Raw genomic sequence first — 13,003 nt, 5'->3', positions numbered from 1 at the left:
GCACACAGTGGGACATCCTGAAGAAAGCTACAGTCCAAGTCTCCTCCCATGGCCAATCCCTTCTCCGTAATTCCCATGCCATGATCCCAAATTCTAGTGAACATTTGCAATACCATTAATACACAGTGCTTACCAAACAAACATAACTTGAATATATCTACATATATATTACTTCTGATACATTTGATTAACTAATAACTTTTGCATAAACATATCCACCAAGGAAACTCTAGTTCTACAATGCTGCAGAAACTCAGCTAATTTAGTTTTGCGTCTGACAATGTGGCATCATTTCTGAATGTTAAGATCTAGCATGGACTGTTTAACTATTGATAACTTGAATCTAGCAGTTTCCCATCTTAAGGCAATATCGGTTTGCAATGTATCACTTAACTCGTTAATGTCAAGTAAACAAGTTCAAATCGCAACCATAAATTATGTATTCTAGCAATACAATTAGAGTTTATTATAGGTATACCGCATGTAGTCGATCCAATGCTAGCATTACTGTACATTATCTGTGCCATTTTAACAAAATGTCTCATTCTCACGCAGATTTATGGGAGATTTAAGATATTTCCATCAATACAGTGACATACTGTAACTGCAGCAAAAATGTCCTTAACGCTGCAGTCCATCCATACACCAAAGTGCACCAATGATGGTGACATGCTTAAGACAAGAGATTCATTTTGTCAAAATATGTAATAATGGACAAATAGACATAATTATTAGGGCAGGCACAACTGGGTTACCAAAAAAAGCTTACTTTATGTTTAAAGAAACGGAAATAAATTACATGTTCACTTTAGGCATGATTACATTAATTGAAAGGGACCAATTACCTAGACAAGCTGCTTACATTTTTATGAGCCACATTTGACAAGCATTGTATAGGTGAAGATCTACGTAGACCCAACGTGAAATACTGGCAGTGAAATATTTAACTAAAATGAAAAATAGTGATATTATTCAAAAAAATCATAATAGTATTATTATTTGATGTTGCTTTAAAAAAAAAAAACCTGAAAATATACATTAGTTATTGTTATTTCCCGGGACTACCAATCACATTTGTTTCACCACAATAATACATGTGTTTTATTAATGGTCAGGAGGATAAATTGGCACAAATTTATCAACATATGGAACTACCTGAATTTAGAAAATCATCATTAACCATGAGGTTTTTTCCTTAAAAATATTTTTTTGGGGGGGGTGGGGGGGGGGAGGTGTTGCTTCTGGTTTCTTCATCAGCGAGATCAAAAGGTACCTCCTGCGGCCACATGGAATGAACCTAGGGACGGAATTTGGGCTTCAGCTTTGTTATAAATAATGGTAACATATTTAACTTAATTCTTGATTACTATTTTCTGTATAAAGATTGTTGACCTCAGGGAAACCTCTCATATCTCTTTACTTTAAAAGTAAAATATCCCCAAGATAGAATGTACTTATGGAAGAACAACATTATTTCATCATTGTAGACAAATTCTTAAAATGCTAAACCTGTCCCATAATAGGTATGGGTTTAATTGGGAATGAAGCTTTCACATTTTAAAATAACGTTTTTTATTTGCTTGTTTTTTTAAAGAAAACTTGCAAAAATAATCTGTTAAGGTTTAGAATATATGTTTCAGTTCATTGATTTATTGTAATGTTTGTAAATTGCTCATGGACGTGACGTTACATCTGTAACAAATTCATTTAATAACAAATGTATCTAACTAGAAAATAATGAAAGAAGGAATCAAATGCTTTTTGCTACAAGCAGCAAGTCAGTTGTATTGCTCTAACATTGCTCTGGAGGAATGTACTTTTAACATCTTTCCTAGTAAGTAATTTGTTTGTTAACTTACCTGTGGGAAACAAATGGTATTTTGCAGAAAATAACGATGAGTAATTAAGTGCAAACAACCCCATTACAGAAATTAGATGTGCTTTGCATAAGCTTCAACTTCATTCCAGTTACAAAGAAAAAAGGCAATGAATACAGCGTTTTATAATGATTACTTAACACAACTGGAGTAGGTAAACACAGGGCAAGTAGTTGACATGAATGCTAACAGCTAATGATTAAACAAGTGAATCGTTCTATGTTACCACGCCATGTAAGGAAGAAATTGATTGATTTCATTACATGATATGCATTAGATCAGACGATTTTCGGTGTTAGGGTAAGTGGAAGCATTACAAAGTATGCAGCACTTCTTGGGGGTAAAGTCAGGGAACATGGGATATAGTAGGTGAAGCTATGCTAATCTAAACACTACCATGTTATCCCTGCTGGTTGGCCTCTCTGAGCAGATCCATGGTACAAATCAGAGGCTATGTCGAAACTCCATATCTGGTGATGCTTACTGCTTAGCAGGGGGTCGTTTTATCCATCCCTCCTCCACTTCCCCCCTCCTTCATCCCATTCCCTTTCCTATGGGAATGCAGATAATTTCTAACATAACAGATCAACGCTGCTTGCTGCTTTGCCTGTATCTGGCTACATTCAGTCCCAGTTTCCTGACAGAAGCCTCATTTTTCTGAGTGTGTATATGTGGTCATTAGTGGATTCTATCCAGGGAATCCTTTCAGATTGTAAAACTAATCTCATTTACCACATAGGAACTAGTGCAAACGAGGAGAGTGTGTTTTCCTGCACTGACATTTGGTTTCTTGCTGTGTGGTATACACAATTATATAAACGTTAACATTTTGTAAACCCCAGAGCACTTGAAAAAAAAGAAAGAAAACCCTTCCAACACAGATGACTATATTGAGTTTATCTAGCCAATAAACCTCGCCCCCCCAACCCCCTTCTCTAAAAAAAACATCGTGGCAAAATGCTTTAAAACGCATCATTTGAAATGTAGAGTGAAGTTAAAAAGTTATTTTTAAACTGATCATTCTCCAAAGGTGTTTATTTTTCCATTTTCTTGTTTGATTACTAATTGGGTTTCGCCTTTAATTTTGGTTGGGTAATTAGAGACGTCTAGCTGTTTGTGTTTCCCACCTCTGAAGAGTTGGGATGTTGTGATAACTTGATAAGATTGGGAAATGCATAGAGTGCCAGACAGGGAGCATGATGTATCTGGGAGGAGGGCTGAGCTCACGTTTCCTAAGACACTAAAAGGGAAAAGCTAATAGAATGGATCTATTTACCTAAAGAAATAAGCAAACACTTGGGACTTTCGATGTAAAAGCTATGCTACACACTCAGTATACTGTGCTTAGACCAAACACAATGCGACGTGTTTCTTTAATCAGTTTTACACTTGTACCTTGTAAAATGAATAAGTGTCCACACAACCCATTGAAACCATTTTTTAAAGCATCATAAAATAGAGAAATGCATAGGAAAATTCCATTTTTATTGTTCACCCATAATTTATTTACAAATACACATTATAACTTTTATATACATTGCACATTTACATGGTAAAAAAGTACAAAACTATATATTTAAATGAATTTATATTTAACTTGCCATGTTTGAAAATATAAAATTGAATCAGAAAAATGTATTATGAAAAAGCAAGAAACTTGGACTGAGAAAAGCTTTGATATATTTCGAAACGGATATTTTGGCATTGATTTAGGCCATCTTGAAGGAAATAATGAACATCCATATGAAATAAATGACATGGATAAATCCATTTTTTTTAAAAATTTTGTTTTGTTTTTGATTCACAGATTTCGTCAGAGTCTTTGTTTGAGTAATCATCTGCACAGCCATGTACTGTAGCTATATGAGCAAAAGTGGAAAGAAGTGGAATGGAACATTTCCTGAAAGATAGCCTCGGTGAACCTCTATTTATTTAGCTCTGTTGCAGCCTCTTTTGGTCAGTCAAGATTCCTTGTAAACAAAACCCGAAGGATGTATGTACAGAACTGAAGAAGAAAATCCAATAAATAAACATACAGGAACTGACATGCAAGTGTGTTAAGGAGGAAAGAATTAACATCGGTGAAACTAGAGTTGACAGTAATGTCTTTCAGCTACAAGGAATGGACTTACAGTTTACAAGAAAAGATTTTACTTTACAAGCAAGATATCTCACAATAAATAACACTGCTCTTCCTTTGACGAATATATTTCTTCAAAACAAGGTGTACAGTCAAACAGACATTTTATGTATAAATTATAAAACATGACACAGTATAAATAAATGTCTACCAGACTCAACTATATGTATACTTTTTTTTCCCCCAAATAAATAAGCATACACTTATTTACAGTATGGACATGATTTCTTGCCCAATGGCTGTTCCAACAGTTATGGAGGTTTTACCAGTGAACTGGAGATATAGGAAAGCTGTAGTCCTGGTCATCATCTTCCTCTTCCTCCTCCGTATCTTCATTAATGGCTATATGGGGGAATATAGGGGAGCTGTTGTTTAAATAAGGACAACAACAGCGCAGAAGCTCAGTGCATGTTTTTCAAAGCCCTCTGAACAGCCATAATACAGCGGTGCATTGTATGTGACTTGCAGCGATGCATCAACTGTTATTTAATACTTTTTTTTTTTTTTTAACATAATCAAGTCTTAACTGCAGAAAGTTCTGAAGAATCAATGGATCAGGCTTTTTTTTTTTGCAGATTCCTGTAATCAGACAAAAAGCGCTCTTGTGTTCTAGGTGCACTGCTTGCGTCCTTCAGTTAGTAGAAGCTTCTGCACAGAGGCAGAAACCCACAGCTACCAGTAAGCTTTTTCATGGAGTTAAGTCATTCAAAGCGTTAATGAAGCATTCAGCGAAGCACATAGAAGCAAATTAGGAAAATAGTAGGAAAGATATTCTCAGGCAACCCCTTGTAAATAAGTTGACTTTTCCCTACATTTTAACCTTCAAAGTCTTGCAGGCAGCTTCCTGCTGGTGGTGGAGCACATATTAATATTGACCAATTGGGTTGGTATCCTACAAAAGATCTGCATAGGGTTTATTCTTTAAAGTCTTCATTACGGAGGGGTTGCCTTTAGAAATCTTAATTGTTGCGGTAAGTAACTCACTTACAGTTGCAAGATCCGGTGTGTTTGACTTCCAAAAGTACCCCCAAGGAGCAGGATGCCTGTTTCATGGCACACTCGCTTGGGTAGGTGGTGTTATCACTGGCACACACAGCCTCATCAGACTTGCTTTCAGCACACAGCTCATCGCAGATGGCACAGCGACCTCGTCCCACTCTGCTGTCCCATAGGCATTTCTTCCCTGCACTGCACTGGATATCTTCACAAGATTTCGCCCCTGAAATAGAATGTTAGAGATGAAGACACCAATAAATAAATGAAGCAAGTCCTTGTGTTCCAGTTATGTCCACGCGCACATCTGTATGATTTTAATTGCCACTAATTCTAACAGAAGTTATTATAATTATAACAGAAGTAGCATATGTGAGAAGGTATACGTATGGCATGATGGGTTCTTTCCTGCATCTCAATGTTCAACCCAACCCGGGCAACCAAGATATCTAATTAACTCTACTGCCCAGTTTGTGCTGGAAGATACTGTTCTTGAATATAATTGTTTACAGGACATGGAACATGAGCTCATAAAATCGAAGGATGGAGATTTAAAAATAAAATTGAACATCTTCCCTAAAAGTTCCTTATTCAGTCCGATGTAAAAAACGGCCTTTTTATTAAGCAAAACAGTAATGTGTTGGTGTGACCTTGTTGTTTTATTGACTAGGATGTGATTTCAGGCCACTTAATGAGTGCAAGTACATAAAGTAGGAAGATCTTCAAACTAGAAAGTAACAATTCGGATAAAATGTGATCGTGTTATATATACATAAATAACTGTTGCTTTAAAGCTCACTACGTTCGTCACAAAACTTGCTTGTTGTGTATAATAAGATAAAAATACTTACTTATGCATTTCCCTTCGTAGGCTAACCCAATGGATCTGCCCAGCAAACAGGTAGCCTTCCTCAGGTGGCAAGCACTAGCATAAGTTATTCCATCATTCCCACAGAGATACTGTTCAAGGGAGGTAGGCTCCGGGCAAATCCGATTACATGTCACACAGTAGGCATTATTGGTTTGATCCACCACACACGTGGAGCTGCCTGGACATAACACATCCCTACAGGTCTCTGAAATAAATACATGAACACATACAGATCAGTAGGAGGTCACCTCCACCAGAGGTGAGAAAAATCAACAGTAATAACATTAATATTTCTTGCATTTATGCACAGGTCGCTATGAATATAGAAACAACTAGCAATGCCTCATTAACAGCTCCTTTTTGACTGAAATATGTATCTCCTTTAAGTCTATTATTTTCTTTTGATCCCAATTTTTTACTAAACCGCTTTTTGAATGTATTTTAAGCATGAAACTTGCTCTTGCAGTCACATTTAGTTTATTAGTGTATGCATGTGTAACATACTTTTGCATTTGCCTTGGTATTGTACATCCAGTTCTGGGATTCCTTTGCATTTGGCCTTGAGGAGAGTACATTCATCCTTGTAGGTTTTCCCATCTAATCCACACACCGGTCCCTTCCAAGTGATATTGGAGCAGTCAGGAGCACAAACACACCTCGGTTTATTCTTCTTGTTCATTTTACATTTCTTCCCAAGTCCGCAGTCCACGTTCTCACATGTTTCTATAAGTATACAAATATGGCATTAGTCAGTGGGCAAAGTGCCTTAAATGTAGTAATAATAAATCTATTTTCAATAAACTCTAAATGTTATATTGTATTGTATGTCTTTATTTATATATTACAAAGCTCTTTCGACCCAATTTTAAAAGGTGTGCATAATATTTTTGCTTAGAAAAACAAAAAAAGGGATATGGGGAAGGTAAGATATTAATTAAAAAAGTGGTTGTATACATATAGTGGTGTTTCCTGCTCCCTAACACCATCGCGCTTGAAACACTGTTATCAGTACAAAAAAAACCCCATATTTGTTTTCTTCTTCTATGTCGAACAACTACAGTAATAGCTAAAACAGCAGCTATAAAGAGGGATTCAGCGCTCGGCCACTAAAGCAAATATAAGATTGAGTGTGTGTGTGTGTGTGTGTGTGTGTGTATAATCCACACACGTGTGGGTGGGTGTGTATATATATAAACTATTTCTTACTTGTAACAGAAATAATTAACATTCAATTATTCTATCAAGCACAAGCTATCTTCTAAATTGTATTTTGGATACGCGAAAAAGTCCATATCTCATTGTGGAGAGTGAGGGTTATAATATCCCAATGTGAGCGGTACCTGCGGGGAGCAATAAAACAGACCTCTGGGGGGGGGGGGGGGGGGGGGGCGGAGAGGGGGGGGGGGCACGGAAAAAAAGGACAAGAAGTATATAATAGTAAAGTGCTGTAAAATGGTACCTTTGCAGGGCATGCAATGTGGGGCCCCTCCGTTAAAAATCATCCACTTGAAGAGGGTGTTGTTGGGTACATCTTCCTCGGTCCAGGAGGTGCCCAGCCTGCCAGTCTTGCAGCATTCCTCTTTGCTCAGTTCAGTCCTGTAGAGGACCTGGCATCGGCCGTTCCTCGACTGCTGCAGCCAACAATTCCCAGCTGCAAGACACAGTGCCCCAGCCATATCAATGTCAGTTACCAGTGACCCAGACACAACACGTGCGCGCTGACTTCCACTAGAGCCAGGGGTGGCCAACTCCAGCCCTCAAGGGCCACCAACAGGTCAGGTTGTCAGGATATCCCTGCTTCAGCACAGGTGGGGCTCGGTGATAATGACTGCACCACCTGCGCTGAAGCAGGAATTTCTTGAAAACCTGACCTGTTGGTGGCCTTTGATGACTGGAGTTGACCACCCCTGCACTAGACTGTTTACTTTTGTCCTGTCCCATAACCTGTAGTAGCTGTAGCCCCCTGTCTACCTTCTGCTACACTGCACAGAGCTAGGGGATTACCATTGCAGACTTGCAATAGCCACATTTAACACAGATGTTGGAAACATAATGAGCAATATTACAAACCCACATTATTTCCTTTGACAGTAAAACAAATATATTGTGCGTGAGTTGTTAGTTCATCTTTTATTTTCTCCCCAACTCATTTTGCAATCTCAGTGGATTCCGAACATTTTCCTGTATTACCAAACGCTTTCGAAATATCTGATTTGTACAGTTCAGATGGGTACATTTCCCTTAACAACAAATATTAACATCCGTCCAAAAAGAAAGAAGGAATTCAGCTTACAAATTTACTATAGAACAGTGCAAGTGCACTTCTCAAAACTTTGTGGCGACGCGATGTAGCACCATTCCCACCCATAGCACTCAGTGAAATATACTAAATTGAATGATATAAATAGTAAATATAATAAGTATTGTCGTTTTTCAAGAAAAAACAGACTTTTTCAAGAAGATCTCCTTTAAAGTGCAAATGAATCTTTTTGTTGTTGTTGTTAGTTAATTGATCGTTTCTGATTTGGGAATGTTATTTGTCCAACAACAATACATCAATCGATTTGATAGTGATGAGTGAGGATTGGAGGACAATAGGATACATATACTGTTAAAGGAGAAAGAATACACACCCGATTAACTAAATGATCTACCAATTAAGGTAAAAAGTAGCAGAAACTGCTGTAGTGACAAGCCAGTGAAAGTCAAGCTAAGCAGCAAATAAGTTGCAAGTAATGAGTGGTCCCAATGTTTCATTGATAACATCAACTGTTTAGTGACTTGTCTGGGAACGTCTCGCAATCAAAAGTTCTGTCTCCTCTGTTAGATCTGGTTGGAGAACACACTCACTTGTTCAGAAACAAATGCCAGGAACTTTAAAACGTTCTAAAAAAAAATGCACTGCTATGAAACTACCCATCATCATTCCGTCCTATGACTTCAATAATGTATTGCAACTAGAATATCCACATTACACATTTTAACATAAATAAATCAATCTAAAAAAAAGAAAAACTGTCAGCAGTCAACTTAACACCGATGTTCACTGCTAAGTCTTTTCTATAACTGTTGTAGCCATTGTAGAAACACAGAAAATATCTATTTTCCGTGTTGAGCCAGAGTTGGAAGTTGTTGCTTGCTCACAGTCACAGGTTTAACTTGCCGCACATACTGTCTGACATACAAAAAAAAAAAAAAATAAATGAAGTAAAAAAAAAAAAAAAGGGGGAAAAGGCTTTATCTGCTTACCCTGAACTGTGCGATCTTCCATGAAGTGGCACAGAGAGATAGTCAGGAGAAAAATCATGCCTGGTTGGATTCTCTGATTTAACATCCTCAGTCCAGTGAGAGGAGAAACAATCTCAAGTCGAGAGATGTGCTAATGTAGCAGACAGAACTCTGGTCTCTGCTTATGATCGCTCTATTGAATGAACGTCAGCCTCTGAATGCAGTCTCTCTTTAAATCTATAAGGGGTCTTAGCTGTCTGAGGTGGGCGGTCTTCTAATGTGTGTGTGTTTGGGGGTGGGGAAATTCCAATTAACTGGGGTAGGTAGATCCAAATCAAACCTAATGTAAGAGAGAGAAATGAGACACAGAGAGGGAGAGAGAGAGAGATAGGGAGAGAGGGAGAGAGAGAGAGAGAGTTAGCCTGCTGTTTGCTTAGTGGCAGCAGAAAGAGACAGAGAGAGTAAAACTTCAATATCAACTAACTGGAGGGTTAGAAAGAAGAATACAAGAGAGTCCTCTTGAGAAGGGAGTACGGAGCTCAAGCTGGAAATACAGCTAAGTTCTTTATAGAGGATACAAAGAGTGATCTCCTCCTGGCCAACTCCTTGTCTTCTTGGGTTAGAGGACATCAACGTCACCAAACCAAATTCCAGCGTTGCTGACACCTCCAGATCCTGGTCACATTGCAGCGACTGTTAGCTGGGCTGGACAGATCTCTGTGCAGTAAAATGTAATAAAGTCTCTGGAGTGGGTTTTTTTTTTAATGACATATCCCCCCCCCCCCACCCCTCCTCGCTCTAGTAGTGGCTAATAATAAATCTAACTCCCAACACCTCAAACAGTAGTTAAGTGTCTGGTACACACATCTCGCTCTCTGTGACTTGTCAAAAACAAATACAAGTTTAATACCTATGGTTTTACCCAAGTGACAATCTTTTCACTCGCAGTGTCTGGAGTATTAAGGCAGGAATGGGGCGACGTAGGCGGTCTCCTTTCAGAGTCGCAGAGATTGCCCCATCGATAATGAACTTCTATAGTACTAAGTTTATTAAGCACAGTCTGGCATTCTTCACTTGAAGTTGGCGGACTCTCATTTATAACATTTTTTGGCACAGCTGAATGAAACTGAGTAGGCGATATTTCCTTTTATACAAAACGATTACTTAACGGAAAATGATATTGTTGATTCAAAAGCTGCATTTTCTCTCTCCCTCTCTCCATGTCTCTCCTTGTGCCTCTCCACTCCAAAAAGGACAACAGACACTGAAGTATGCAGACTAAATTCTTGTACATTGGCAGGTCACCGGGATTTGTGCTTCCACAGATCTTCCCCTACCCCTTTTGACTGCAAATAACTCAGTGATAACAGATTTTTTTCCGCCAACTGCAGGAGATAGTACTAATCTTTTAATAAAAGATCCCATTACCATGGGATCTGTCTGAGCAGACTATAATAGATCCAGAAATACAGCCGTGCTAATATTAGAAGCCAGTTGTTTGGGTTCCTCAGGCTGGCCCTACTCCTGTCCCCTTCTTCACATGAGGAGGAGGCTGCACTGTGAGCCCCACACAAAGCACTGTTGCACCACCTGCAGGCACACATTAAAGCAGACTGGTAAATGATTGACCCCACTACGTTCCCCTATTATCGCCCTTTCTACTTCTAGGGCATTTTGCTCATTTCACAAAGCGGCTGGACTGCATCCTTTCCTCTTTCAACATTTCCCTCCCTCCACCCCCTACCATGTGAAGGATAAATACGAGGTTGTTTAGTGCCCTCTAATGGCAGCTGACATTTTTTTTAATTAATAGCAAAACATCCTAAAGCCACACGAGGCAATAAACGCTTAATTTATACAGTTTCCGTTTGCTTTAATTTCTTTATTTTTTTTTTACATTCCTGTTTTTTTTAAAAGCCATGTTTTTAAGCTTCTCCTTCCAACTGTACACAATAAAAACAGAGGACAACCCCAGACATTCTGCCGTTGATAATAATCAAACACATGTTCAGCAGCAACATAATAATGTGTAGCTATGGCTTTAGTGTTGCCACTACACCCATATGTGGTTAGGAAGTAACACGAAACACTCCTGTGATGTGAAGGGTCAGAGCTCTGGAACGTTTCAGAGAATGTGTTGTTGTACTGATTCCATTCATAAAAAACAGAGGGTAGGCTGGGTGACTTATTGCAAAAAAGCACTGCCCTTTCACCTACGTTCTTCAAATCTGACCCATATGAAATGAAATTTGTGGTCTCAGCTCAGTCTCAGCGGACAGTAGCCCACTGTCACATCATAAAACTAGCACACACATAATTAAAGGGTTTGGCACCATTGGCAGGGCAGTGACTGAGTGAAGTCTGCATTGCCTCTCACCCCATGAGAGAGTGGCCTCTGCAGGTCAGGGTTGAGGTCATTGGCAGGGCAGTGTGGATAAGAAGAATTGTTTCTCATTGCCTACACCAGCACATCCCCTTCTGAATAAACCTTGGGACCATAATAGGTAACTATTTATTTTGTGACTGTTTTTCTTTTTTTCAGCTGTACCTTGATTGGTATTGACCGATTTGGTAGATTTTGTACATCAAATAAGGTTTGTTTTGCTACTGGGATTTTTTTTCTCCCAGGTTCTTGGAAATGAGTTACATGCTAAATATGCCAATAACATGATGCCATGTACGTATCATACTAACGTCACCAAAAGGTCAATACAATAACATCGATGCTTTGGATCACACACCTGCTATATAAGATTGCAAAATAGATGTTGTCATTTTGACCGGTTTAGTTATATTAATCCCAGTGTTAAACCTGTTTTGCAATTACAGAGCAAAGTGACTTTATTCATCGATACACACGCTGAGTTTGAAAATCCTGCCACACTCTACCAATAAATACTTGTACACTGCAAAAGAAGAGGAAAATCCTTGATTGCAAGACACTGTGCAAGTCCAAATTTCCTGCTGTCTTTTTACCTGATTTCCCTCATTAGTACCAGGGATATCATGAATAACAATACTATACTCACTTATTTGTAAAGCGCCCACATATTCCGCAGTGCGGTAAAATGCGGTTAATATCAGGAGAACACAGATATAAATACGTGAAATAATTGTGTATAGGTTATAAACAGGTACTTTGCACCATGTCTATAAAAGATGCTTCAAATTTGCAAAATTGTTCAGTTTAAAGTACTGTAATTTCCAGAATAAAGCAAAATGATTTGTAGAATTCTGCTGTGGAATTATATGGCTGAGGATGCAGCATCTTTGCTTTATGTGCCTAGACAGAATGCATACGAAGAGCACTAGTATAATACAATGTGTAACCTGTACTACAGCGCTCATGGACAAACACAAACATTACAATGCATTCTGCAGTCTTTTTAAAGTTATTACATTTTCACATATCATTTTCTGCTTATTTCATGGGAACATGGGAACTGTATGATGCACAACCCTTTCACTATATAACCACAGAATCTTTTAAATAACTCACACAGGACACATAAACATAAGGTGGTGGAAAGGCCGCAGCACATGTTATTAAACCATCATAACTTACATAACATCAAAACATTCACAGATAAATTAACCTCTCGCCTCCCAGCCAGAGACACATAATACCTAAATATCATTGGCTCTGCCCCTCAGCCAGGAACCAAAACATTTCCATAGCGAGTTAACAATTGCTGAATAAACAGCAAAACATTAACCCTTTCTTAACCCTTGTGCTGCAACAGATGAATCCCATTAGTTTTTAATATACATATATATTTTTAAAAGAACATCATAACAAGCATAAAATTAGAACATGGGGGAGGAGGAGGGGGTAATAAACCCCCTGACTGCCCCTCTGTTGAGTGCCCAGTTGTTTCAGGTCTCAGGTCCTTT

At 38.4% G+C, this 13,003-nt stretch overlaps 1 protein-coding gene across 2 annotated transcripts; it reads right to left on the bottom strand.

The window, feature by feature from the left end:
• Positions 1-3,343: 3,343 nt before the first annotated feature.
• FST (follistatin) lies at positions 3,344-9,830 on the bottom strand. 2 transcript variants are annotated; one of them, XM_075589098.1, is made up of 7 exons: positions 9,594-9,829; positions 9,131-9,449; positions 7,341-7,532; positions 6,386-6,604; positions 5,862-6,086; positions 5,006-5,236; positions 3,344-4,359 (listed from the first exon to the last, which is right to left on the bottom strand). In XM_075589098.1, the coding sequence occupies exons 2-7, from the start codon at positions 9,213-9,215 to the stop codon at positions 4,280-4,282; spliced, it is 1,032 nt and encodes a 343-aa protein (XP_075445213.1). In that variant the 5' UTR covers positions 9,216-9,449; positions 9,594-9,829; the 3' UTR covers positions 3,344-4,279. The 2 variants fall into 2 exon arrangements, with proteins under 2 accessions (XP_075445213.1, XP_075445219.1); XM_075589104.1 differs by having other exon boundaries at positions 5,002-5,236; positions 9,131-9,830.
• Positions 9,831-13,003: the final 3,173 nt, after the last annotated feature.

Source organism: Ascaphus truei, chromosome 1 (assembly GCF_040206685.1).
Source record: "Ascaphus truei isolate aAscTru1 chromosome 1, aAscTru1.hap1, whole genome shotgun sequence".
Classification (NCBI taxonomy): Eukaryota; Metazoa; Chordata; class Amphibia; order Anura; family Ascaphidae; genus Ascaphus; species Ascaphus truei.
Note: the sequence above shows the minus strand (reverse complement) of the source record. Positions and strands in the feature narration are given on the sequence as shown.